Source organism: Paralichthys olivaceus, chromosome 22, assembly GCF_024713975.1.
Source record: "Paralichthys olivaceus isolate ysfri-2021 chromosome 22, ASM2471397v2, whole genome shotgun sequence".
In the NCBI taxonomy this organism is placed as follows: Eukaryota; Metazoa; Chordata; class Actinopteri; order Pleuronectiformes; family Paralichthyidae; genus Paralichthys; species Paralichthys olivaceus.
Window position 1 is genome coordinate 13,917,627 of NC_091114.1, and position 26,795 is coordinate 13,944,421.

The 26,795-nt window shown below is 44.8% G+C and overlaps 5 protein-coding genes across 10 annotated transcripts; 1 reads left to right on the forward strand and 4 right to left on the reverse strand.

The window, feature by feature from the left end:
- The first annotated feature begins 2,426 nt into the window (after positions 1–2,426).
- LOC138406529 (uncharacterized) lies at positions 2,427–4,166 on the forward strand. The gene is made up of 2 exons (XM_069519007.1): positions 2,427–2,838; positions 3,125–4,166. Exons 1-2 carry the CDS (start codon positions 2,680–2,682, stop codon positions 4,115–4,117), a joined length of 1,152 nt encoding a protein of 383 aa, XP_069375108.1. The 5' UTR covers positions 2,427–2,679; the 3' UTR covers positions 4,118–4,166.
- A 2,306-nt stretch (positions 4,167–6,472) lies between these two features.
- Positions 6,473–10,161, reverse strand: LOC109646946 (zinc finger protein 708-like). Its single transcript, XM_069518992.1, has 6 exons — positions 9,826–10,161; positions 9,322–9,412; positions 8,892–8,998; positions 8,307–8,551; positions 8,103–8,230; positions 6,473–7,841 (listed from the first exon to the last, which is right to left on the reverse strand). The coding sequence occupies exons 1-6, from the start codon at positions 10,046–10,048 to the stop codon at positions 6,584–6,586; spliced, it is 2,052 nt and encodes a 683-aa protein (XP_069375093.1). The 5' UTR covers positions 10,049–10,161; the 3' UTR covers positions 6,473–6,583.
- A 276-nt stretch (positions 10,162–10,437) lies between these two features.
- Positions 10,438–12,830, reverse strand: LOC138406534 (zinc finger protein basonuclin-2-like). Its single transcript, XM_069519023.1, has 2 exons — positions 12,294–12,830; positions 10,438–11,748 (listed from the first exon to the last, which is right to left on the reverse strand). The coding sequence occupies exon 2, from the start codon at positions 11,675–11,677 to the stop codon at positions 10,982–10,984; it is 696 nt and encodes a 231-aa protein (XP_069375124.1). The 5' UTR covers positions 11,678–11,748; positions 12,294–12,830; the 3' UTR covers positions 10,438–10,981.
- Positions 12,831–12,877: 47 nt separating this feature from the next.
- Positions 12,878–14,529, reverse strand: LOC109647451 (zinc finger protein basonuclin-2-like). The gene is made up of 5 exons (XM_069519263.1): positions 14,503–14,529; positions 14,147–14,249; positions 13,684–13,853; positions 13,535–13,600; positions 12,878–13,411 (listed from the first exon to the last, which is right to left on the reverse strand). The coding sequence occupies exons 1-5, from the start codon at positions 14,527–14,529 to the stop codon at positions 12,986–12,988; spliced, it is 792 nt and encodes a 263-aa protein (XP_069375364.1). The 3' UTR covers positions 12,878–12,985.
- A 4,284-nt stretch (positions 14,530–18,813) lies between these two features.
- ccdc171 (coiled-coil domain containing 171) lies at positions 18,814–26,775 on the reverse strand. 6 transcript variants are annotated; one of them, XM_069518962.1, is made up of 21 exons: positions 26,636–26,775; positions 25,815–26,074; positions 25,426–25,645; positions 25,174–25,324; positions 24,919–25,088; positions 24,676–24,822; positions 24,415–24,507; positions 24,157–24,317; positions 23,873–24,011; positions 23,429–23,653; positions 23,265–23,354; positions 23,023–23,181; positions 22,603–22,770; positions 22,374–22,529; positions 21,416–21,899; positions 21,200–21,319; positions 20,990–21,111; positions 20,722–20,865; positions 20,426–20,605; positions 20,132–20,277; positions 18,814–19,954 (listed from the first exon to the last, which is right to left on the reverse strand). In XM_069518962.1, exons 2-21 carry the CDS (start codon positions 25,955–25,957, stop codon positions 19,705–19,707), a joined length of 3,468 nt encoding a protein of 1,155 aa, XP_069375063.1. In that variant the 5' UTR covers positions 25,958–26,074; positions 26,636–26,775; the 3' UTR covers positions 18,814–19,704. The 6 variants fall into 6 exon arrangements, with proteins under 6 accessions (XP_069375063.1, XP_069375065.1, XP_069375067.1 ...); XM_069518964.1 differs by having other exon boundaries at positions 25,815–25,987; positions 26,636–26,773; XM_069518966.1 differs by having other exon boundaries at positions 20,990–21,096; positions 25,815–26,150; positions 26,636–26,747.
- Positions 26,776–26,795: the final 20 nt, after the last annotated feature.

Here is a 26,795-nt window from a genome sequence, read left to right on the forward strand (position 1 = left end):
TGACAAATATAAGTTTGTATCTTTAAACAAAATAATATTAAGAGTTTTTCACACATATCTGTATAGCGATGTTATTGTGTTATCACAGTTGCACTCATACAGCCAGCTCCCTCTGCAGTGTCGTATATATTTTCATCTGCACTTTGTTGTCACCTGTCAAAACGATGAAAAGTTAAAAACTACACATTCTGCATCAGACCAAATAGTTGTAAATCTAGTGTACTATCATTGTTGTACTTCCTTTCAGGTGATGATGGTTGTGAAGTACTGGGGTGCTGGCGGTGCTGTGGTGGTAACTTCATGACCCTGGTCATAGACCGCCCTGATTTGTTTGGTGCAAATTTCTCTGAAATTGTCAATTCTTTTCCTGAACAAAGAAAACAAGCACTAAATAAATCACTGTCAGAATGCAGACTATAATTTTGCATCATGCAAAGAAGCTGCCTATTTCCATCCACAGATAAAAACAACAATCATCATTATTCTGAAAGGACACCTGTTAATATAAAAAGAACATTTACATTTCATCCTGCAGATGATTTTTACCAGAGCAACATACGAGTGAGGAACAAGCTTCAGAGAGAATATCAGATAGAAATACTGCTTACAAGGTTGGTCGATTTTTAATCTTTTGATTGTAGCATTTATCATACATTTTATTTGAACTACATTTTGACATTTAAAGATGAGGCCACAGATATGACACTGCATCTTCCAGGTTTCACTAGTCCTCAACCCTGCAGCATAAAATCTGGATGTGCTATTTGACTCAGATCTTTGTTTTGGAGAATAATGCTTTTTTTAAAGTACCATTTTCATGACTGTAATTATATTCATTTCTGACTGCAACAGCTGATCTCTGGAAATATTCAATAGATGTTAGCCTCCCTTCAGTGACCACTGTTTAACCATTGCCTCCTCCGCCCTGCAGGCTCTGAATCATCGAACATGCCGTTCAACTTGTCCTCCATCATCACCACATCCTCACCTCTCCTCTGCCATTCAAATGCCTCTCTCTATCCTATCATCTTCACATGCTTTAAAAAACACACCACCTCCTCCTTGATCTTCATCACCTTAACCATCACCAATGTCCTCCTCCTTCCTCTGTACGTCCTCGTCCTCTGGATGGGTTTCCGTCGATGGAGATATCAGTGCTCTGTGGCATCAGGAATAATAAGCCACTCTGATGTCCTCACCTACCACATGATCATCCTGGAGATTGTCAGTGTTTTGGGATTTGTCACCTACTGTTGTGCCATCGACATGTGTAGTCTGACGTTGATGATGTTAGGGTATTTTTGTTTCTGTTCCATTTACCCGGCGCAGACCTTCTTTCACTGCTTGGCTTGTGTGGAGCGCTATGTGGCTGTTGTTCACCCCATCACTTACCGAGGCCTGAGACATTCGGACAGGGTGAGAGTCAGAAACAACAGCATTGTGTGTATTTGGCTTCTCAGCATTATACTGATGGGTTTAACAGTTTGGTTCTTCCCTCAGTTCCCCACTTATATTTTTGCCATTGTCTACGTCATCATCATGATTGTTCTATGTTTCTGCAGCCTCTCTGTTATCTCTACTCTGATTCGTCTCGGGCTGGGGAGAGTTGGTGGAGGTCAGAAACAGATGGACCAATCAAAGAAGAGGGCTTTTATTTATATTCTGGCCACAACGGGAGCACTGTTGTTGAGGTCTTGTGGGCTCCTGATTGGCAATATAATTTTTGGCATGGAGTGGGAATATGAAAACTATGTATGTGTGGTGCTAATGTCTGGAAGCTGGCTCTGTGTTCCAAACAGCCTGGTTCCACCTCTGTTCTTTTTACACAGAGCAGGAGCACTTGCGTGGTTTAGTCGCAATTTGAACGAAGGTGGAAACTAGATGAGATGAAAGTAGAGTGTTTGTTATTTTAGAAAAATTGTGTAGAAGTGCAAAACAGGGGTTTATTTCTATGGTGCTGCTAAACTGTACGTAGAGTCGTCAGGGTTTTGCATGTTTCTTAGGTTATGCTTTCAGTTACAGCATTCGCCTTGCTGTTTGACAGGGATGTTCTCCAGATGAAGGGTTCAGTTTTTACCTTGAGTTTTTGAGCTGTGGTTTGGTTTGTATTTCGAGTTTCTGGAAAAATACTTCAGCGTTGGGATATATCGGATCCATCATCTCCTTATTGAATTACAAGATCATGGATGTTTGTATCGTGGTTTGGAAACCTCACTGCCGTAGCTGTTGATTACTCGTAGGCATAAATAACGATAGCAGCAAAAGTTAGCTATAGATACTTTAGTCACCACTGGTTCCAGAAGTGGAAGTCCCAGTAGACACTGGAGCATTTCTATGATTTGAGACATTCCTCTGAGTCTCTTGTGGTAACAGGTCTCTGTGCAGCAGATTTGCCACCTTCTGTCCCGATCAATGAGGTTTTAAACAGGACAAGGAGTCTCTGACATGGTCCTTCACACAAGCAAAGACGAATTGCGACGTCGTCTGAGAAGACATTTTCAAGAGATCTTCGTTTGGACGGACAGAGCAAAGAACCAATCGACACTTACTTCCACAATGAAATGACTGTGACTATGCTAGTGAGAGTGTGCATGTCACCCTCAGAGTGAGCAAATGGAAAAACACTTAATCTTGGTCACAGGTTAGATTTCATGAAGTGACCATTGGAGGTTGTGTAACATGCAAACTATTCCCAGCTCTGCTTGTTTTCCATCTGCTCCACATACACCTGCTTTGACAGTGGCTCTGACAGAACATCCATCTGAAGCAGTCCGTGGAGAAGCAGGACAAGGACACGACTTCATCTCTTCTGAAGAAAGACAAAATACCACTAAAGAGGTTTGTCTCCTTCTGCAGTATTCTAAATACATGATCGCATTGACAACTGTTTTTTAACGGATATGAAATAACATAAACTCATGTGACTTCTCGAGCACTCAGATCTAATTATAACACTGCTGTTTATTGATGAAAATTGATGAATGCCATAAATTCTCTTGCATCAGTTAAATGTGCAACTTGTGTTCATCCTGGTGTTGTTGCATGAGGCCAAACAGGTTTAGTGCAGCAGTGTGGGAAGACCATCATAAGTATAAGTGATTTATTTTGTCCATTTAATCCACAGGCCATGTCCGTCAACATTACCCACAAACCTCCGTCCCTCTCCTCATCCAACTCCTCCATCTCTTCTATCTACCACTGTCAAAACTCTTTAGGGAGCACGATCCTTATAGCCACGTACACCTTCATCCTCACCCTATTCATCTTACCTCTCTGCATCCTCGTCCTCTACATCGGCTTCCAACGACAGAGGCATCAGCATTCTGTGCCTGCAGGGAAGACAACGAGTCACACTGACGTCATCACCTATCACACGGTCACTGTCGACCTTTTTGCTGTTTTCGGGTCAGTCCTCTACATTTGGGGCGCCTACAGCTATATCAACCCAGTGCTGATGTTGGGGGTGTTTTTATACTGCATCGTTTTCCCCGGACATACTTTGTTGCACTGTCTGATCTGTGTGGAGCACTACCTGGCCGTCGTCCACCCGATCACCTACCAGCGTCTGAAACAAACATTGGGGGTGAGATTCAGAAACATCAGCCTCGGCTGTGTTTGGCTGCTGTCCCTGGGATGGATCGGGGTAACAATGAAGCACTTGCCTGATTTTCCTGTCATCCCACTTCTTTGCTTGCTGGGCATGTCAGTCACTGTTGTATTGTTCTTCTTCTTCTCTATTCTCAAAGTCCTGACTCACCCAGGGCCGGGGGGCGGGCCCAGGGAGAGGGTTGACCATGCAAAGCAAAGAGCTTTACACATCATCACAGTGATAGTGGGAGTGCTGCTGTTGAGGTTTGTTTCGCTTCTGCTTACCGTTAGCTTGTATGATTTGTCAAGCAATCTGGATCACCAATGTATTTTGTTAGACTGTGGACTGTTGTTGGCTCTGCCCAGCAGTCTGGTTCAGCCTCTGCTGTTTCTGCACAGAGCAGGAAAGTTAACATGTTGTAGGCAGAGCGTGGAATCAGGGTGGGGGGGGGGGGGGGGGGGGGAACCCCGACAGCTGACACTGGTGAACTGTCGACCTCCGAGGTGTGATACTGACAGAAGAACATAAAACATCGAAGTTATAAACCTTATGAATGTATTTCGTTATTTTTTTGTGCCGATGTGTTTAGTTTTGTCTTGTCACCTCTAATGGTTCAGTTTCTTTAAATCTTTATGTTTAAACAATAAAATACAGAAAAATTATTCTCTGTTCAGGAATAACTGATTTATACATTATCACTAAATCATACTAATACAATCAATAATTATAATAATGATGTTTAAAATGCACGTGCATGTTTTTTATGAAACAATTTAAACATACAACAAAGAAAAGAAAAACATGCAAGCATGTGGAATTTTTGTATGTATGTTTATTTGTTATTAACAAAGATATAGTCGACAATTTTGACGAGTATTTCATAAATGTTATAAACTCATATCTTCATATATCCAGGGATGCATGAACATAATATAATCACCTTATACGTAACATACAGTACATCTTGATGGGGCACACATGTCACACATGACATTTTTAGCATTTCAGAAAACTTAGTATGAAACTAATCTTCGTGAATTTCATTTTATTTACAGGAAACATTTCAGTATGAAACGCAGCAGCAGCAAAAAACAACAGTTTCACCTACAGAGAGAACAAAGCACCAGAACCATATCAGTTGAAACAACCACTTCAAATAATATATATAAAACAGCCGCCTCCAACATCCAATCAGCGACCCAGAACCACCCTGCAACCACTTTAACACAAACTATCAACCATTACAAAAACCTGGTACGCACCACAGAACCAGCCGGCAGCACACAAACCAGTTTACACACGATTAGAACGGCACCCGCAGAGTTTTCCTGACCTGTGCAGATACAGCAGAGGTAATATCAAAGTGCTGGGCAGACTAAACCATAATGCACCAACCTGCAGTAAACAGCTGACGGTCTCGCTGTGATAAGGCAAATTGACCAGAACTGAGCTAACAAGGAACCCTACAAACCAAAGCCACAGCGCTCCCAAGATGGCCATCAGGGTGAAGAGCGCCCTTTGCTTTGATTGGTCAACTCGCACCCTGTCCTCACCAAGTCCTGGCCGGTTCAACACACAGAGGGCCGACAGGCTGCAGAAAGTCATTACTGTGATTGTGGAAGCTAAAAAGCAATAAAATGCGATCCTGGTTAGAATAAGATCTCGATTTGTGGCAAGGCTCAAAGTGAAGCCCAGCAGCCACACACAACCGATGCTGATGTTTCTGATCCTGACCCCGCGCTCATTCCTCAGCCCCAGGTAGGTGATGGGGTGAACTACCGCCAGGTAGCGATCCACACAGGTGACGAGGTGAAACAAACTCTCTCCATAAAAAATAGTGGTGGAGACTAGGAACCCCAAACTCAACATGTTAGGGACCTCAGTATACGAGCTACAAAGTAAGAGGATTGTCCCCAAAGGCCACAACAGCTCCATGAATGAAAAGTGGAAGGTGAAGATGTCGGTGTGGCTCATCGCTTTGAAGGAGCGGTGCTGCCGCCATCGCTGGTGACCCAGGTAGAGGATGAAGATGGAGAGAGGATGAGTGAGGACGATTCTGGTGAAGCTGAACATGAGGGTCATTGAAACACAAACTGTAGAGTTGGTGTCAGGGTGGAGCACTGGAGGAAGGGAGGAGTTGGTGGACATATTTACCATCTGCAGTGAAGAAGAAGAAGGAGAAGACAAAGATGAAGACATGAAACAAAACCAGTGACGTGACGCCTCCTTTCAAAGCTGCAGGGACGATGCTGTTCTGTCAACTCAGCTACATAAACCACTGAAAACATATACGTCTTCAGTTACACAATCAGTGACTGTATAAACTGTGCATATATTATATATTATATCTTGCAGGTATATGCACTGGACAAATATTATCGTCCCTAATAAGAAGTTATTCTCTTCGTCCAGGCCGGTGCAGGAACATCTAACCCATGGAATCACAAAGTTCCAGATCACTGATCATCTGGGGACCATGAATCGTCGTCCCACGCACCGAGCATGTCTCAAGGAAATCCTGAAATCAAAGTTATGGATGAACAAGCACTTACCTTGTGTTCGTGGAGGTCGTCGTCCTGCGTCACTGAACTCTCTCCACGCTCCTCACTGATGTGATGATACTGAATAATGTGTTGTCATAGTGTCAGAGTGATGGATGGAAAATGTTTTGCATGTTGTCAAACAAATGTCTGATAAATTACACCGTGAATCACAGCAGGCAAATTTTCCTCTTCACATTAATCTCTCCTTGTTGTTCTGTATGGAGTGGCGCCGCAGTATCAAGGTCCCGTCCGTACACACCTTCGACCAATCAGGAGTCAGTCTCAGCTGTCAATCACCTGTTTTATATCATTAAATAATTAACTAACATCGACACATCCGGCAGCTTAAGATCTGATGGTTTTATTAGAGACGTGAGAGAAACATGCAGCAAACAAACTGTTTTCATTTTCATCTTCGTGAATTTAAACCGAGACAAACACAGAATTTGTTCTACGTCACGCTTTCTGCCACTAGGTGGCTCTTCATGTGCGTTTTCAGGCAGTGGCTCTGAGTGAACGCTTTGTCGCAGTGCGTGCACTTGTAAGGTCGCTCGCCGTTGTGCGTCCTCATGTGAACAGTCAGGTGCGTTTTGCGAGCGCACGCTTTCCCACAGATCCCACAGACGTACGCTTTGACGCCCGAGTGCACCGTCATGTGGTTGTCCAGGTTCGTCTTGCGTTTGAAGGCCCAGCCGCAGTCTGGGCAGCGGTACGGTGTTTCGCCCGTGTGGACCCTCATGTGAACGGTCAGCGATCCCTTGGTGCTGAATCTCCTGCCGCACTCGCCGCAGTTGTACGGCTTCTCGTTGGTGTGCGTCCTCATGTGATTCTCCAGCTGTAAGCTCGTCAGAAACATTTTGCAGCAAACGTCGCAGAGGTATGATCTCTCTCTGTCCGTGTGAATCTTCTCGTGCTGTCGGAGCGTCCCGATGAGTTTGAAGCTCCGGCCGCAGACCTGACAGCCGTGGGGTCGCTCTGCGGAGTGCGTCATTTTGTGGCGAGATAGCGATCTGTAGTTGCTGAGGGATTTGCCGCAGACGCCGCAGAGGTGCGTCTTCTTGTTAGCGTGAGTGCGGCGGTGAGCTTTCAGCTGCTCCTTCAGTTTGAACACTTTGTGGCAGGTGAAGCATTTGTGAAGCTTCGCCTCCGTGTGGCGTTTCTGATGATTCTCCAGAGACACCTTCAACGCAAAAGCAGCGTCACACACATCACATCTGTGTGGCGTCTCCCCTGAGTGGGCCGCCACGTGCTCGTCGAGGCCGAGCTTGTTCAGGAACGACTCTCCACACATGTGACAGTCGTCAGTCTTGTGGAGACTCTGTAGATGATGCTTCAGCGCCTCATCAGTCTCTGAACTCTCTCCACACACGCCGCAAACACTTCCTGGATCATCCACGTGACTCCAGGCGTGTTTCACGAAGGAGGCGTCTGATTTGAGCCGAGCTCCGCAGACGTGACAAGAGAGAGCGACGTCACTGTCCCTCAGCACGTCGTCGCTCTCTAATGGTTTCCAGTCGTCATCGCTGTCGTTGAATTTTTCTCTGTCTTCTTCCTTTTCATCATCGTCACCAGTGTCTTGTTCACTCTCAGCTGCAGGGCGGCACACAGCGTCCTGAGCTTCATCTTCATCTTCATCTTCATCGTCGTTATCCTCTCGCTGTTGTAACGTTGAGCCGCTGGAGACAACGTCCATCTCCTGAACAAGGCCACTGAGGAAAACCAGAAAAAAATGTATTCAGGTTTACTTGTGATATGTTTAAATTACAAAGTTCTGCACAAAAAAGTAAAATAAAAAGTTTAACTTGACACTGAAATCAACCATTTACCAGAGAATTGTCTGCATAGAGGGAAATCTTGAACTGTTTCATAATTTGGCCCAAAAGGAGAAAATAAAACCAAGCACAGACTTCCTGTCTCTAACACTTATCCGTGGTAGAAGGTGGAGCTCGGTCGTATTCGGAGACTCGTACCTTGTTCGTGGTGAAACGTCATCAAGCATCAACACGCCGGTGGAAGCCGATGAAGAGTCTCTGGTGCCGTCGTCTCTCGTCCGTAGCCGTTGAATTTCTTCCTCTCTCGCCTCAGGTTCTGTTTGTGCCTGTAATAAAAAAAACGACGTCAGATTCCAGCTTGTAGCTCCAGAAGATTACACGGAAAAGAGTTCGACAAACAACCTTGGGTCTGATGAAAAGCGTGGACGTCCCTCGTCCTGCACGGCTGATGTTTCTGTGGAGCTCCTCCGGCGTCACCGTCTTCAGCTTCAGACATCGTAACTTACGTCCCCTGTCGGACGTTAAGATGTCGAGAGGTTTATCGTTTGTCGCCAGCTGAGGGAAGGTGCACCTCAGTAGGTCCAGGAAGTCCGACTCCTCCAGACCACGAGGACACTTCAGCTTCAGCATCGGACATTTCTTCAGAACTGAAAAAGGAAACACGAGCACGAAAATACTTCAACTAAACTTTACTGTCAGAATAATTACAATTATTTAATTAATTAGTTTTTTCATTGTGCCAGCATTTATTTTTTTACATTTCAAATTCAAATGTTGTCAAACATCCGGCTCGCCCCCCTTTCATAAAGCATCATTAATGTTTTATTTGAGGTCTGGAAGAACAACACTGAGATCATTAGAGATCCCTCTGAAAATTATCTGTGTGACAAAAGAAGACGAGACATTATGTTTCTATTCATTTCTAATTATCATGAACTGTTCCCTTAAAGCAGGCGGACAATATTAACATTTTCTTCTCAACTTTACCGTTTTTTGAAAGAACTTCAGTCTGCGGGTCGTCCAGGATTCGGATCCTGAGGTGCACGTGGTTTTGGGTTTCACTGGTCTGAGGACTGACGGACTTCCCCTGAGGACTGAGGAGAAACACAGGAGATGAAGAAGATGACAAAACATTGTAAAATCAATGGAATCAAACTGGTTTCATCATTTTCTTATAAATATATAACGTTAAGATGATAAACCTCCACTGAAAAATTATATTCAGTTCAACAGTTTTATTCTAAAAATTATTAAAAATAAAAAATACAAGAAAATAACACATTGAACTAGATAAAAACTATACTATTACAATCCCTAAACTACCAACTGCCACTACTCAACACAATAAATCAAATGATTACAGCTGAAATAATCCAATTTAAAGGAATAAAAAATGAATAATTATTGTAAATAAAACCTTGATGGAGTTTGATTCTTCAGCTCTTCCAGTTTCTCTTCATCAGCCTCCTCTTCGTCAGCGTGGCCGAGGATCCTGCGTCGCTTCACGCCTGAACAAAACACACACATCTCTGATTTCAACTAAACAAACTTTTCTGTGACTGAGGGGATTTTATTCTGAAATTATTAAAAAAATATAGAAATACATTTTCTCTGCCGCCACCTAGTGGTAACAGTTGGTTTGACAGTGACATTTGTCAATAGTCTTGCTACAATAATGGCCTTATAAAAAGCTAGATTATGACTTAAGTCAATTGTAGGTTGATTAAAACATAGCCGAACTAAAGAGAAGGTCTGCCTGGTGATTTCCTGTCTGTCCTCTTTTTGGTTTGAGTGTCTGAATATTATTTGACGGACAAGTAAAAATTAAAAGACAAAATATTTGAATGGAGTTCAAGATGCAGCTGTGTAAAACGGTCTTTGGGTTCCGGGTTTTAGCTTCGGAAAAGAACCAGCGACTCACCGGCTCGTTGCAGTTTGACCCGCGGCTGCAGCAGCGCCTCCAGCTGCCTCCTCTGCCGCTCCACCTCCAGCCTGAAGCCCGCAGCCTCCTCCTCGTACCCGGACACGGTTCTCTCCACCGCCGCTAAGATCTCCCGGGAAGCGGCGGCGAGTCGCTCGGTCACAAACTCTCTGAGAATCGGAGCTTTACGCGTTTGACTCAACTTCTCGTCCGCGTTTCTCATCTTCAGTGAAAATACGGAGGAAATATTTCACGTTAAATTTCTCATCGGCGCATTGTTTACGAGCTTCGGGTTTCCGGTTTAGGTCCGTGCATAAAGTTTCTCCGGGTGGAAACCGAGACCTGCACCAGACTTTCTTTCCTCTGCCACCTTTCATAAATCAATATACACGAATCAATAAATAACGAAGGTTATTAATTAATATTATTATTACATTTTACTTGTATCACTTTAAACAGTACAATCTCTCTTATTTTTCCCTATCAACTTATTTTAGATTTTTTTATACAGATGTATCCTTATTTATTTATTTTACTTCTTTTATTGTGCTATTTCTAATCTCTTTTAATTTACTGAAGACAGTCCGTATTAAATACACAAGAACTCTACAGTTAGAATCCCACATAAGTAAAAGTTTATTACAATTAAAAGTCATTATTGTAATAACAGATTACAACCACAGGAGGGAGCCCCTGCACGCAGCAGCGTGCTGTAAACACACATTTATCGTGGTGGAGACAGTTTAAAGGATTCACACGTTATTTTCTGTACAGAATAAAAATCTATACAGTTCGTCCTGAGGGGACATTGTAGGGGAAAAGCTTGACATGTGTCTGACGTCACTGTGACTGTCTTTCCTTGTTTGCACTCTGAATATCTCAGAATGATTTTCAACAATAAAAACTAGGTGAAATATCATCTTCAGCTTCGACAAAGTTTCTTTCAACTATTTCACGACACAGGGTCCGTTCCCACCTCTGACCTCTGACCGTGTGTGTGTGATGGTAACGTCCCAGTAATGCAGCACATCATGTCTGGAGTATGTTTGAAAATAAATTGGTCATAAGATGCAATAATTGTTTGAATTTGGGGATAAGATCGTATATATTTACACTTGATTGTATGTACAAAAACTCTTTGTGAAACAAAAGAACTTCAACCCTCCTCCCCCTCCACGTTTCTCCTCCCCTCCTGCTTCACTCTTTCTATTTTCACCGGCATGCTCGACTTCCTGGGCTTCTTCTTTGGAATGGAGTCACCGGACTCCCACTGCTGCTGAGTGGCTATCTCGTCGTGTTTTCCTTCGGTGCGGCCATATTGCGTGTTGCAGTTTTCCATGGCAACAGGGGCCTGGTCGTGGAGGGGGGCAGGTGCAGTGTGGTTGGTGTTGAGGCCCAGAAGGTGTCGACAGGGTTCGGTTATCTCCGCTGCAGGAGCAGAGACGAGGGATGTTGAGCCCACAGAGGAAGCACTGAGAGCTTGAACTCGGGGTGGAGGGTGAGGCAGCACCTGGAGGTGCAGGTCGGATCTGCAGCTGGAGTCACTCTGGGTGAAGTTTTGGCTGTTGACCAGCGGTGGAGGGTGAGGGGAAGGCAGAGGGGAGTCAGAGGACATGTTGTCCCGGTGGAGGTTTGACTGACGGTTCAACCCATTTCTGAAGTTGTGTACATGCACTAGTCTGTGTGTGTCGTCATCCGGTTGCCAAACTGTTTTGCTTCTTTCTTTTTCCTGTGTGTGTGCTTCGGGCTGTGTGTTTCGATGGGGATGTGGGTCTCTGACAGAACCGGTGTGTAGCCGTGGGTTTGGGTTGGCGCTGTGGCGGTTTCGACTTCGCAGCGAGCTAAAGACCATGGTGCAGCCCGCCACCGTGCAGCTATGTTTGATCTTCAGGTGCACAGCGTTGTAGTGGATCTTCAGCGTTCCTGCAAAAACAGAAGGAGAATGATGTCCTGGTTACAACTGACCCGAAATCAGCCATTCGCCATTCGTGAGATGGAAACTACTTAAGAAGAAAACAATCAAACCAAATAATTCATGACAATGGCAGATAGGATTCCTCTCTGACAAAAACGTAAATGAGTTGTTGTCAACAATCTGTGTCAGAATGTGCCCATTTAGAGAAAACTGGGGCAACACACCGGTGGGGAAATATCAACATGAAATCCAAGAGATAATTGGTTGGAGGTGAAGAAGGATTGAGAAGGGCATCTCAAATTGCTTTGTGTGGAACTCAGAGACACTGAAACACGACTGGAAGGCTTCAAATGGAACCTCTTAGATCCCCAGGACAAAAAGAGTGAAGACATTAAATGAATCTCCATTGACACAAGAGAAGTAGCAGGCCTGGAATTCAAAGACACGATATCCGTAGAGGATCTCAAATCGAACCTCAGAGACTTTTTTGGATTTGAACCTTAGAAAAACCCAAACCACAGGGACAGAGTGAGACATCTCATCACATTCCTACCTTTGTCATAGAAGCTTTTCCCACAAACGCCACAACAGACCCTTCCTTTCCGACCTCCTGCAGAAGAAGGAGAAGGTACGGAGCAAGGGGAAGATTGGACAGGATGGAGGGAGGAAGACGAGGGCGGCAGAGGAGGGAGGGGTGACGAAAAGGAGGAGGCAGGAATGGGACAGAGAAAAGAGGAGGAAAAGGATGGGAGAGGATGAAACAAGGAGGGAGAGGAGCCTTGCAATTTCTGGTAAATCTTTGGAGGAGAGGAGGAAGAGGAGGAAATGGACGGATGGCGTGAGGAAGACACAGGGATGAATGAAGAGTTTAAAAAAGTGGAGTGTGAGGAGGTGTTCTCCTGTTTGCCCAGGTCAAGCTCCTCGTCGCTGTGGATGCGAGGGTTCGGTTGCCACAGTGACTGGGCTGGGTTCAGCTTGTCTGGATCGGCTTTGATTTTTAAAGCTTGATCATCTTTGGTTTGCTGCGGGATTGAACCGTTCCCTTGAACGTCTCTTTCTTCGTCCTGCCTGCGTCTCTGTTTATCAAAAAAACACACAAGGCAATTTAGATTCACGCAAAACCATCAGGGATCTGATCAGTCCTAAACAAGAAGACCAAACATCAGGTCATGAACTGTTTCTAGCTGCAGGACAATGAAGCATAGGAACGTTTCTGCCCGACAACAGTGATGTGTTCAGGATCAGTCATTTACTAACCTTGGTGGCAGGAACCAAACACGGGAAGGTGGAGCTTGGAAAATGGAAAGGCAGAAGCAAAGACAGTCCGCTCTGAGAGTTTTCAAAATGATGGATCGTGTCTGTGCCGTCAGCGACACCGCTTTTCTCAAAACGACAGACGCCAGCCACTAAATGTGAGTCTTCTCTCGGGCTCCTGAACTTCCCTGGCGTTCCTCTGTTACACTCAATGAACGTGCTGATGTTTGACTGGCAGCTCTTTGGGGCGGGCCTTAGCTGCGGATCTGAGAGGCAATTGACAGCTGTCAGGCACTGAAGCGTCATCAGCTCAACGATGGGGCGGGTCTCGCCAAAGCGAAGGAACTGTTTGAGGATGAGCAGCTCCTCTTCAGGAGTCACCATCATCCAGCGGTCCAACACCTTCCCACCGGGATTCTGGAGACAAGAAATTACATTCACTCTAATTTGGACGTTGGCAAAACTTTACAAGTGTGAGTTTCAATTAATGTGCAAGTTTAGATTTGAGTCTGAGCGACGGGAGGAGGTGGAGACAGTCACCTGCAGCATGTACCCTCGGACATAATCTCCCAAACTCCAGCCCAGTGCGTGCAGGATGTGGCCGACCTGAAGAAACACATGATGTAATCTGTTACACAGTGAATGTAATCTATTACTCCTCAACATTCGCATCAGATAACTGGGTGCACCTGCTCTGGGGTCAGCACGCTGTAGACACGATCCAACAGAATCTTCAGACGAACTGGGACGGCCTGAGCTCCGTACAGGACCAGGGAGCTCAGGTCGAACACCAGCCCAGGAAGGGCCACCTCCACTGGGCCACAGCTGGAGGACGGCTGGGCGTGGAGCTTCTCCAGGGCTGGAGAGGAAAAGAGTAACAATTAATTACACTGACGTTATACTGCCAATGATTTCAATACTTTAAAGGTATTTAAGGTATTTGTATATATATATATATATTTTGACACCTGTTTGTTCGAGCGACTGACAGGAGTGTGTGTTTGTGTGTGTGTGTGCAGATGCTCTCCAGATGTTCCTGGTGATATGATGACAGCGACACCTGACTTCATGTCACTGTGGTGACAGCACACGTGTGTGTGTGCGCGTGTGTATGTATGTGTGTGTGTGTGTGTGTGTGTGTGTGTGTGTTACCGTGCACCACCCAGCCATGTCCACAGCGATCACATGACCTGAATTTGGAACTTTCAGGTTTGAAGCACAAACAGCTGCAGCCAGAGACTGAACATCTGATCGACTGACACACACACACACACACACACACACACACACACACACACACAATTTTAATATTGTGGCTTTAAAAATAATAATAATAACAAATAAATGATTAATTTATTCTTTGTAACATTTTTTGGTTTGAATATTAATTCACCATAACACAATAATGATAACACACACACACTCACTCACACACACACACACACACACACACACACACATACACACACACACACACACACACACACACACACACACACACACTGTACCTCTTCAGCATCTGGACTCATCTTCATGTTTCAGTCCTGCGGTCACAAGAGAAACATCATGTCAGTCTGCTGATCTCTAATTCAACAAATGGACATTTGCACCAAATATTCATGTTCAATTAACATTATAATGAAATGTTTTTTTTTGTTTGTTCATTTATGAAAGTTAAAAATATTAAAACAAGAACACAAATTTGTAAAAAAAATCCTTCACTGAGACTAAAAACTTATTTTCTTATTGTTTTACTTGTTTTAGCTTGAATTGTTTGCTGTTTATTCTAAGGGGATATTCTTCTCATTCTTATTTTTAATATCATTATAACATCACTTCATTATTACTATAAAATATTACTGTTACATGTTGATGTATTTAGAATTGTCAGGCTGTCTCATAGAAATGACTCATTTTAGTAAGAAGTCAATTTTGATCTTTTTATATTTCTTATTATATTCAAGGTTCAATTAATTCACATATGAAGTCTATATACAGATATATTATAAATCATTGTGTGGGAGGAAATCTGGTTTTATCCATTTCAAACATTGATCATTTCTAATATATATTAAATAACATATCAATAATAACTGATGGAAATATTTAATTTTGTATTGATCTATTTGCAATAAACAGAAGAAACAAAGTCGTGTTTGTTCATCATTAACTCTGTGGTTTTATATGTGAAATGATATGAATGTGATCAATATTAGAAACACACTCACCTGTGTGTGTTGATTCACTGATGAAAAAGAACAACCTTATTCTTCCTCTCAGTTTTTCTCCTGTGATATTTTCTTTCTTTTCTTTCTTCACATCTTTCTTTTCTATTTTTCTGTTCCTTTTCTTTTCTTTCTCCTCCTCGTGCTCAGAAAATCACATTTCTTTCCATAAAAGTACTTTTCTCTCCGTCATATACATAAACTCTATACGTATAAACTGTGTGTAAATAAATGTACTTATATATACAGCGATTCCTTTGACTCCTCCCTCTCACAGAATCGATGTGATTGGATGAAAACGGCTGCATCACTGGGTGGATGAAGGTTTTCTTCAGTTTGTCCTTTTTCCTCTTTTGTCTGAGCTCAGACTGAGGATGAGGAGGATGAGGAGGATGAATTGTTTTTAGAATTAATTATATTATTAGTAGTAATAATTACTTATTATTACAACTTTTCTAGTAAAAGTTGTGCAATTAAAAAAAATAAAAGTGCTAAAAATCTACTTTTACTTATTCATCATCAATTACTATTGATCATCTTTATTAATATCAACGTGAAGTTTCTCTTCCAGCCGCAGATGAAAATAAATAAATAAGACACCTGACTGTCCTTGGTGCGTCCATCAACTCTTTGTCCCCCGGGAAACAGCTTCACTCTGGGAGGAAGGTTCCACCCCCTGAGGGTCAGATTGAATCAGGGTGACAGTAGGGCAGCTGGCCTGCCGCCACACACACACACACACACACACACACACACACACACACACACACACACAGAGACAAGGTTAAATAAATGATAATTTGTCTTTTTGCCTTCGTGAACTTTTCATGTCACATTTACAAATGTTTGTTGGATTTAAAGACGGAGGCAGAAATTGACAGAATCACATTAGAGTCGTTTGAGTTTGTTGATGAACAAACAGAAAATCATAATAAATAAAACAGTTAAAAAAGGACCAACACATGAAATTCATCTTTAGAAATCAAAATAATGGAAACTGATTTTTCTGGTTCTTCACATTCTTCAGTCAGAAAAAAGTAGACGTCACAGTTTTTCTTCCCTGGAGCTGAAACAAGCTGGAAAGTTTCTGATATTGTTGATATGAGGTGAAGACACACACACACACACACACACACACACACACACAGTGAAGGTAGGCTGTTGGACAGGCTGTGTGTCTTCTGGGAGCTTGTGGACCTCTTTCTTGTTTTGATGTCGTACTAATTAGAATATCAGACGATAGCAGTGTGTGTGTGTGTGTGTGTGTGTGTGTGTGTGTGTGTGTGTGTGTGTGTGATCAACGTCTTTCGTTGACACACTTACTTACTAGATCATCTCAGAGGGGTCCTATTTGAAACGCAGCAGCGGTACCACCTCCTGTCCTGTGTGTGTGTGTGTGTCTGTGTGTGTGTGTCTGTGTGTGTCTGTGTGTGTGTCTGTGTGTGTGTGTGTGTGTCCTGGTCCTGTGTTGTTGGTCTCTAAACTGAACCAGGTCGACACTCAAAACAGAAGCAGCAGAACGAAACTCAACGTCTCAGTTGCGACAAACTTTCTGAGTTTTCACCTGATTTTCATCATGAGACGTTCACAGACACGTCAAGAAGACTTGTCCACTTGTCCCATGTTGTAATGTTGACGTCCACTCTCTCACTGTGAATCGTCCTGCTCTGTTCTCACATGGCTGCAGGAATTGTTCCAGAAAATGTCCAGAGCAACTGACATTTGTGTTCTCACACGCAGAACCTGCAGAACATGTAAGAGACATGTCAGGAACACGCGTGTGGTTCAGTTCAGGTCTTAAAACAGCTTCTGTTCAATTGTCAGCAGGTTTACATAAAAATAACGACTTGGAAATAAATCACTGTATTTGGTGCGGATCATTACAATCATTTCAAATTAGATCTACGAAAAACAAAGTGAAGACGTTGGAATATTTTCTGAGGTTGACTTAAAATAAACCAAATTAAATTGTGCTGGACTTAAAAAGCAGATAAAACCTTTTATTTCCTGAAGTCACAAGTACGACCACTCGGTCCAAATGACTTTGTTACATTCTTTTTTTACATGTTTATGGTTTTAGTTTTTATTCTTCATTTTATTTGAAAGGAAAAACAATCGTCCTGTGACTTTAGAATCTCGTCTCCCTCGTCTCTTTTTCTGTCATTTGTCACAACAAACGTTCTGAGGAGCAGGATGTGAATTTTACATGAAGCTAAAACCTGTGTGTGTGTTGATATTATGTATTTAACATGTTAAAGCTCTTTGTGTTTGTGTGTGTGTGTGTGTCCCTTCACATATGGTTTAACTTCATGAGTGTGTGTGTCCTCTCTCTCTTTCTACCCTCACCCCACCCCTCAGATCCTCCCCTCTTTATATCTGTGTCACTGCAGTGTGAGTGTGAGTGTGTGTGAGTGTGTGTGTGTGTGTGTGTGAGTGTTTCTCTTTGTAGTGAGTCCAACTTGGCTCTGGTGCCGTCACCGCTGGGAGGAGTGTGTGTGTTTAAATGTGTGTGTCGTCGCAGGTACGATGAGAAAGTGTGTGAGATGAAACGAGGAGTTTTTGAGGAAAACGTTGGTGAATATTCATGAGGGAGAAAACAGGACACTGACACTTTTTATTCATTCTTTTTGTACCTGAGCTTTGTTTTCTTTTGACTTTCATGATTAAATTTCTCGTCTCCGTCTGGGAGGAGGATACGACCTGTTTCAGTCCCTACGATGAAAGACAAACTCATTTAGTGAGACGCACCACGTGCTATAAAAAAATACTTAGTTGTTTTTATCATTTGAATTAAATCAACATGAAACACCAATAAGTTGCTCCTCAGGGGGATTTAACTCTGGATGTGAAAATCATAAATTGTAAAAAAAGATGGACGACAGCACAGCTTCACAGAAATGAAGCCAAAAATTTGAAACATTCATTTGAGCGTGTTGGTGCAGAATCTGAAATGTTCCTTCACTTTCTCCAACGTTGCAACATCGGACATGTTTCCACACAGATCCTGACTCTAAAAAGAAAAGTGAAGCCATCAGGTTCTCTTCTATAAGAAGAGTCGATCGGGGGCGGGGTGGTTTGACCTTGGTGGAGTGGTAAACTCGACTGAGGCAAATTCCTGCTTCCTGTTTTTGTTTAGCAGCAGTTTTATGACATTTTGTGACATTTAATTAGACATTTAGATTCTGTAAAAAAAGGATCATGTTCCACGGACTTGTGACGTCTGTATCTTGCTGCTGGTGGTTTTGATCCCGTTGTGTCGCCGGCGGCTGCAGCTCCTTTGTCTCAGGATTATCCACGTTATCCTCCGGGGGATTCATCGCTGCTCGAGCGGCTTCAGATCTGTCACATGCTGCAGGAAGAAGATTCTGTTTTTGTGAGAGAAGCAGGAATTAAACTTAATCTGAGGTTTTGAGAGAGCGGGACAAACTCAGGCCGCGGCGCTGGACGCCGCCGGATGAATGAAGCTGTCACTTCGCCCCGAGCGGGAGAGAGTCACAGGGGGTGAAAGGGAAACACCAGAGTCAGCTGTCCTGTCTGTGATGCTAAGCTAAGCTAGCCGCTCCATTGAAAGCTAATGACAGGAGAGTCAACAGATGAAGAAAAGAGTTTTAATTGCTTCCACCAGTCACACGGTCGCTGAGGGAAATGTTTTTTGAAACAAACTGATAAAACTAAAGTCTGACAAATTAAACAGTTTGTCAATTAAAAAACTAATAAAACTAACATCACAGAATGTGTTCATACATACAAACTGAAACACTGAACAAGACAGAGGTATAAATGTGTAGTTTGAAGATTTTGTCACAATTCATTTAAATATTTTTTATGTTTTAACAATGAAGAGAAACGAGTCGAGTCTGAACCAACGTCTCCAGAGGGAAAGAGAGATTTCTCAGAATCAGCACAAACCAGCGTGTGTGTGACAGCAGCTTAAGTCACTTTGTAAATGACGTTTTTTCACACACACACACACACACACATCCTGAGGGTGTGTGAGCGTGAGGCTGTTTTTCTGTATATGCACATGAATAGAAATTCAGAGGCAAAGCCTGAGGGGCACACACACACACACAGACACACACACACACACACACACAGGGTCGTCATGCTGATGCAGCAGAAATAAAAGTGTTTTTCTTCTGGTTTAAACTTTTCTTACTTTTGTTCATCAACGTTTCCAGATTCTGTGGTGACACACACACACACACACACACACACACACACACACACACACACACACACACACACACACACACACACACACACACACACACACACACACACACACACACACACACACACACAAGGAAAAAAGTCAAACAGTCAAAACCGTATTGAAAAAAGTGTTTGTTTCTAAAATTGTCTGAATGTTTACATCAACTTCACATTTTTCCAGGACCTAAACACATGATGTCCAGAAACTGTTCCGTAACATTCCAAAGCTACAGCTCGAAGAGTTGGGGGGGGGGGGGGGTGATACACAGTCTATTTCCTCCATCCGCCCTTCACGTGTCCTCTGTTCTTCTTCTTCATAGTTTTCTTCTCCTTCATTCTGGCCTCTTTGGGTTTGGTGATGGGGGAGGAGGAGGGTGCCTGGTTTGGGTGGGAGGGGTCTGGTAGTTTAGACTCCGCCTCCTGTCCAGTGAGGGGAACAGGTGGTGTTTCTATGTCAATGAAAACCTTTTTGTTGCTAGTGTCTGCAACCTTCATGTCGCTGATCGGTTCATCTTTATGTCTGCGAAACAGGAATAGAACATGTATAGAAATGTATGAATTCCTAAATTTACTTTTTTATATTAATTTAATGTAATTTATAGGCAGAGTCGTTTGTTTCTTTTTAATTTTGGCGGTTTGGGTCAACGGAAAAAAATCCCCACAAACATCTTTAAAGACAACGCTCGTGTGTGTTTACCTGGTGGCGTCGCTCAGCTCGTCCTCAGCTCGCTGCAGTCTCTCCTCCAGCTGCTTCCTCTCACTCTGAACACTTGACAGGTGTTCACCCAGAATTCTGAGTGAGCGCTCCTTCCGACTCACTTCCTGCTGAGCCTCAAACAGAACCTGAAGAGAGATGAGGAATTCACCAGCCGTAAATAATGAACTGTTTTAATGACGAACTTCACTACTTACATACAACACATCAAGAAGAGACGACGACAGGTGTAATCGCTCTTCCTGGTTCAGACTCATCAGGTGTCCATGGACGTACCTGTGTCGTGTGGCTCAGAGTGCGTTGTACGTCGCTGTGCTCGCGGGTGTGTGCGTCCACTTGCAGCTGCAGCGTGTGAAGCTGGTCAGTTTGTTCCTGGATCAACGACTGAGCCTCCCGCTCTCTGGTCAGAGCCTGACGGAGCTCCACACACACACTGTGGAAACGCTCAGCCGGGACCTGCACACACACACATACACACACACACAGCCTCGTGATTGACAGCACGTATGTATGTGTGTGTGTGTGTGTGTGTGTGTGTGTGTGTGTGTGTGTGTGTGTGTGTGAAGCCTCACCATCTGGCAGGTGTCCTCTCCCTCCCGTCGCCGTCCTCTCTTCAGATTGGCCGCCTCCAGCCTCAGACTCCGCCTCTCCACCTCGGCCGAGTGCAGCCGTTGGCTGAAGAGCAGGAAGTGTTGCTGGAGGGTGGACACCAGGGCCTGATGGGAGCACAACCGCAGAGGTCAAAGGTTATTAATTTATAAAGGGCCGAATGTAGAGCCCTGCGGAACTCCATTACCGAAACATATTGTAATCGAAAATTAAATGTTTTTATTCAGCGACCTTCAAGTTCAGCTGCGGGGGCGTCAATCTGCAGGACACTGTGTCCGACTGATTGAGGAGGTGATCCAGGAGGCGGGATAAACCAGAATGAGCTGCAGACATCACCTCTGGAGGGGCGGAGCCTGACAAGTGTGAAAGACACCTCCGTCATCACAGACCACATCAACAAACTGACCCAGTGCTTGTTGTATAGTGTGTGGGCGAAGTTACCAATGTGTGCAAGCGCCCCCTGCAGGTCGGCCATGCAGGATATGATGGTGGAGAAGAGGCATTTAGAGCGAAGCCACCGAGCAAACACACCTTCACGACCTTTACCACCATCTTCCTCATCTAAAATACACGTAAACAAACAGTTTACAGAAAGTTTGGAAAGAATCGTCATGTGACAGTTTCAACTTTTTTCATGAACTCGTCATCAACCTGCACCTGATTTGTTTTGATCCTTTAGCGTTGTCTCTCCACAGACACACACTGCCAGAGCCCCGCCTCCTCTCTCCACCCGCAACAACACCGTCGTCTTTTTAGCCAGTGTGCACCACCTCCTCACTGCCAACACCGCCCACACACTCCTCCGCCACCTCCTCGCTGCCATCCTCCCTCTTCTCTCCTCCTCGTTGTCTTCCTCGTCGCCCAGAGCGTTGGCCAGCCTCCTCACCTCCTCCTCTAGCACCTCCCTCTCTGCCAGGCGTCTGCTCAGGAGGCGTTTCTGCTCACAGAGCGTCCACAGGCGGTGGTGGGTGTGTTTCAAAGCCCCGGCCAGCAGGGTGCAGGCCGACAAGAGGGAGGCGGACTCCTTGCGGCTTTGGGAGAGGAGACCCCTGAGCCGAGCGAGGTCGGAGGTCAGGGAGGAGCGGTGGAGCTTGAAAGAGGAGACGTGATCACGTAGAGAGTCGCACTGAGAGCGACTCACCTGAGAGAGAAAGACGACTGTCGGTGATTAAAACAGTGAAAAACGACAACGGTGATGACGACAACAACAAAAACAATGATAATGACGACATCCACAATGACAACAACAACAACAATAGCAACAACGGCACCGACGACCGTCAGAACATTCATGTTCACAATAAAAAACTTCTTTCATGTAACTGATGTTTGAATCTTCAGAACCTGGAACGTGAAGGATTCATGACCTGGAGACTTGATGAAATGAATGAAATATTAAATAATTAAATTCACCAGGACGTCTCTGATGTTTCTTCATGTTTCAGCTCTGACGCCTCTGACAGAGTCTGATCTGCTGCTGTGAAGTGAGTTCATCCTCATGGGGACAATAAATGATGATTCAGAGTCTGAAACTAACTAACTAGAGTGAAAACTTGGTTCTGCTGACTCAGCTCCGAGCGTCGCTGTCACTGCAGGGGAGTCAGTCGTTCGTTACCTGCAGCTCGTTCTGCAGCTGCGTCCGCTGGTTGCTCCAGGCATCCTCCCTCCTCCTTACGCCCTCCTCCAGACGAGACAACACACGCTGCTGATGGCGCTGCAGCTCACGTACGCACACGGTCTTCTTCTGGCACGCGCTCTGCAGGCGGGCGATCTGCAAAAGGACAACGGCGACAGGTGAAAACTAACCCAACATGGATGTTCGAACTTCCTGTTCTGACACTCACCTTGTCATTGGCCTTGTGGAGGTCCGAGCTCAGCCGGTCCACTTGCTCGCTGATGACATCACACAACTCCGTCCAGGTGAAATTACCCAGGATGCTGTGGGGCTGAGTGAGGAGGACGCAGCCGGCCAGGAGGCGCTGGTAGAGACAGTGGAGGAAGGACAGACGAGCCTGAGACACAGAGAGAGACGATGTTTACGAGATTAACTCAGCATCTTCATCAAGGTAATTAAATACTTTCAACTTAACAAAGTTATGATGATGAGAGTCGAGAGAATAAAGAGAAGAATGAAAAAAAGAGTACGATCAGTGACTGTATGTAAAGACAAGAAGCGACTGTATATAAGACGATCAGTTACTGTATTTAAACAGTTGAAGAGCGAGGAGAAGAGTGAAAAGCAGCTAAATAAAAAATGTTACGACCTTTGACTCGTTCTCAAAGTAGTTTGTCATCTTCTGGACCTCTTCCGTCCTCTCCTCTCTCTCTCTCTGCAGCTCGGCCTGCAGAGCCACGGTCTGCGTTGACCAATCAGAGCTCTCCTGGCGAAGGCGAGTCACCTCCTCCTCCAGTTTCACCAACACCTGAAGCAAAAGAGTCGCAAATAGAGCCATCGTAAAATCATTCAATTTCCCAGTAAAATCCGGTTTGGTAGTCGAATACTTACCTGGATCTGTCTGCTCTGATCTGAGCTCAGTTGTTGCAGGGTATGGTTTTCCTCCCGCAGCCTTTCTGTCGTTAAAAGTAGATCCTGGACCTGCCAGAGAAAAAGAACACGATTTAAAAAGTTGAGAGGAAAAATGAGAAACGCGTCTGAAGCTGAAAGTTCACCTGTTTCTCCGTCTCCTCCAGTCTGAGCTGAGATGTGACGAGCGTCGTCTTCAGCAGCTGAAGCAGCTCAGCAGAAGGACTCTGTTTCCCATCATGCATTGCGGGGGGACTGCAGCCTGTGACCTGTGTGTGTTCATCTGTGTTGATGTGCTGGTGGAGTGTTTCTCTGATCTTCTGCACAAAGTTCATATGAAACTCCTCTGTGTCAGACTGAGTCTTCACTGCCTGAACACACACACACACACACACACACACACACACACACACACACACACACACACACACACACACACACACACACACACACACACACACACACACACACACACACACAGGGTTAATTCTGAAATCTAGTCTGTTCGTCTTTGAGTCCAAACTTTGAAAACTTTCCTCGGGCCACTGGGAGTCACCAGCAGAGGGATAAAGAGTGTGTGTGTGTGTTACCTGTTCCAGCTGTGAGTGTACATCCAACATTTGTTTCTTTTCCTCCTCCAGCTTCTCTGTGAGGTCAGAGGTCATCGTCCTCTCAGTTTCCAGAGCAACAGTGAGGTCAGACTTACACTGATCATACTCAGCCTGCAACCTTTACTCACACACACACACACACACACACACACACACACACACACACACACACACACACACACACACACACACACGTTAACAACACTATGACGCACGGATTTAAAACATGTTTTTACGTTGTGTTGTTTACGTCGTGACCTCACCGCTCCAGAGCTTGCTCAGTGCTGCCGCTCCTCTCTCTCTCCAGGCTGTAAGCTCTCTCGACCTCTCTGAACTGAGTCCTTAGCAGCTCCAGGCTGGACTGCGCCTCCTGCTGGCCAGACCGCTCCACCGCCACTACCGCCTCCAGGTCTCGCACCCGCAGCTGCCAGGTCACATGATGCAAGACATTTTATCACACTGATGTGAGTTCGTAGATATTTTAGCTTCATTTTTGTTCAGTGGGAGGAAGTGAAAATCACCTGGATGAGCTCGGAGTTGAACTTTGACTCCAGGTGAGCCGCTCGCTCCGCCTCGATGTTAGACTCCAGAGACCTCACCCTCTTATCCAACACCTGCAGAAAAACGACACACACATGAACATGACTTCAGGAGGTTCTGTTTTCAGCCCGGTTCCAGTAAACTTGGTGGAAGGACAGAACATGAGTCAGAGAAGAACTGGTGCAAATCCATGAATTTCTCATCTCTTTCGTTAACATTGTGAGATTGGAAAAAAATCTGACCTCCTTCTCCCTCCTGCTCCTCTCCTCTCTCTCCATCAGGTATTTCAGTTCCCCGGCTTGATGTCTGTTTAACTCTGCCTCCTTCTCTCTCTCCTCCTTCACCTCTGCCATCCCCGTCTCCGACTCCTGCAGAGCCTCCTCCTGCTCCTGAAGATGAGCAGAGGGACTGTGTGAGTTTGGGACTGTGTGAGTTTGTGCGTCTCTGTGTGTGTGTGTGTCTGTGTCTCTGTGTGTGTGTATGACCTGCAGTAGTTGTCGCAGTTGTTGGTTCTCGGAGCTGAAACTTTGAATCAGTTTGTCTCGTTCCTCGACCTCCTGCTGCAAAGCATGCTGGTCCTCCTCTCTAGCCTGTCGGGTGATGTCAAGAGCTTTCTGTAGCTCGTGCACCGTCTGCTGGAGCTCTGCTGCTCGCTCTGACACAGAAACACACACACTCACACACTAGTATCACTGTGTTCCCCCATGACTGTGTCTCGAGTGTGCGTTTGATTCATGTACCTGTGAGCCTGTGTTTGTCTCTGCTGAGCTCTGCCACTCGCTCTGCGTCTCTCTGACTCACAGTCAGCTGATACTGCAGCTCCACTCTCTGAGCCTCACCTCGCTCCACTGATGACCTGAGCCGAGTTAAGGCCGCCTGCAGCCTGCACAGCTACACACACATACAGTAATTTACCATGTCACCACCATGACAACGGACCCTTAAAGCATTGGAGTCAGATTTAGTTGAATGTTCTCTTCTCAGTTTCTCACCTCGTGGTTGTGGGTGGATGTCAGCTCCAGTTTCTCCTTCTCCAGCTCGTTGATCCTCCACCTCAGCCTCCCCGTCTCCTCGCTCCACTCACGCCCCTCCGACGCTGCCCTCCTCCCCCTGACAACCCTCCTTCTTCCTCTCCGTCCGTCCTCGTCCTCATCCTCCGACTCCCCTCCTTCTCCTGTCTTCTGTTGCATGTCAGTGATGATTTCTTTCAGCCTGGAGACGAATGTGAAGTTCAGTGAGGATTCATAGAGATCTCTTATATTTTAAATTATGCTCTTAATAATAATAATTATTATTAATGATATATTAATAATGTGGAACAATTCATATGAACTTCAAGATAACACTTGGACACACCTAATAGTAAAAAACAGATTATAACCTCGCCACCTCCTCCCCGGACGTCCTCACAGATGTGACCGGGACCACCGGCTGATTCGACCGCGGCTCTGCTCGGCTGTGGCCGCTCTCCCCTCGCCGGCCCCGGCCAGCCTTTCTCCTCCGCTCCGCTGGTCCGGTCTGCATGTCCGCTTCTTCGAGCAGAGATCAGTGAGTCTGTGAAGCAGATGAATGAGCACTGGATGTTTCCTGCAGCAGGGCGTGTCGGTGCCCGGGGAGGCGGTTGTCTGGGCAGCAGATGCACTGAAGAGAAAACGATCTCCGTTCACAAACCGACCTTTTAAATGTTCACCTTAAGATTGTCAGAGTCGCGGGTCTCCTTTTAGAAAGAACAGAGTTGTAACAATGTCATGTGGATGAACGTTTCAATTCGGGATAAGTCAAACACATAAAGGATTTTTTGTATTATTTGTATTTTTACTATTTAATCTTAATTGTCCAAAGCTACGACAAATTCAATGTTCAGCTACGATTCTACTCACGTTTAAAAGCTGTTTGACGGATCAGGTATGTGCCGAATTCAACAGACAGTCAAAGCAATCATTCTTGTGTGTTCACGTTTGTTTAAACTCGTCTAAGTTGTTGCGAGTCTACAAACACTTAAAAAATCGGTCATTTTCTGAATGGAGTTATGTTTCCATGCGAAACACGAAGACGCTTGTATCGCTTGTTTTTCCACAATAACATCTTGTTTTCCAAAAAATGGACTTTAACAAGGACACGACTGTTCATCAATGTAACAGAACCGGAACCATAACAATAAAACACGTAAATAATGAGTAGTAAACTTTTAGAAACACTTACCATAACATTCGGTCCGGAGCGGTTTGAAACTGACGCCATCTTTAGCGTCCCTACGTCATTTCCGCATAAAGTATTGAAATGAAGTACTGATTATAAACGGTAGAGGGCGACAACCACGCCATTACAGCGTCGAGCCTGCCAAACCCAACGAGAAGAAGAA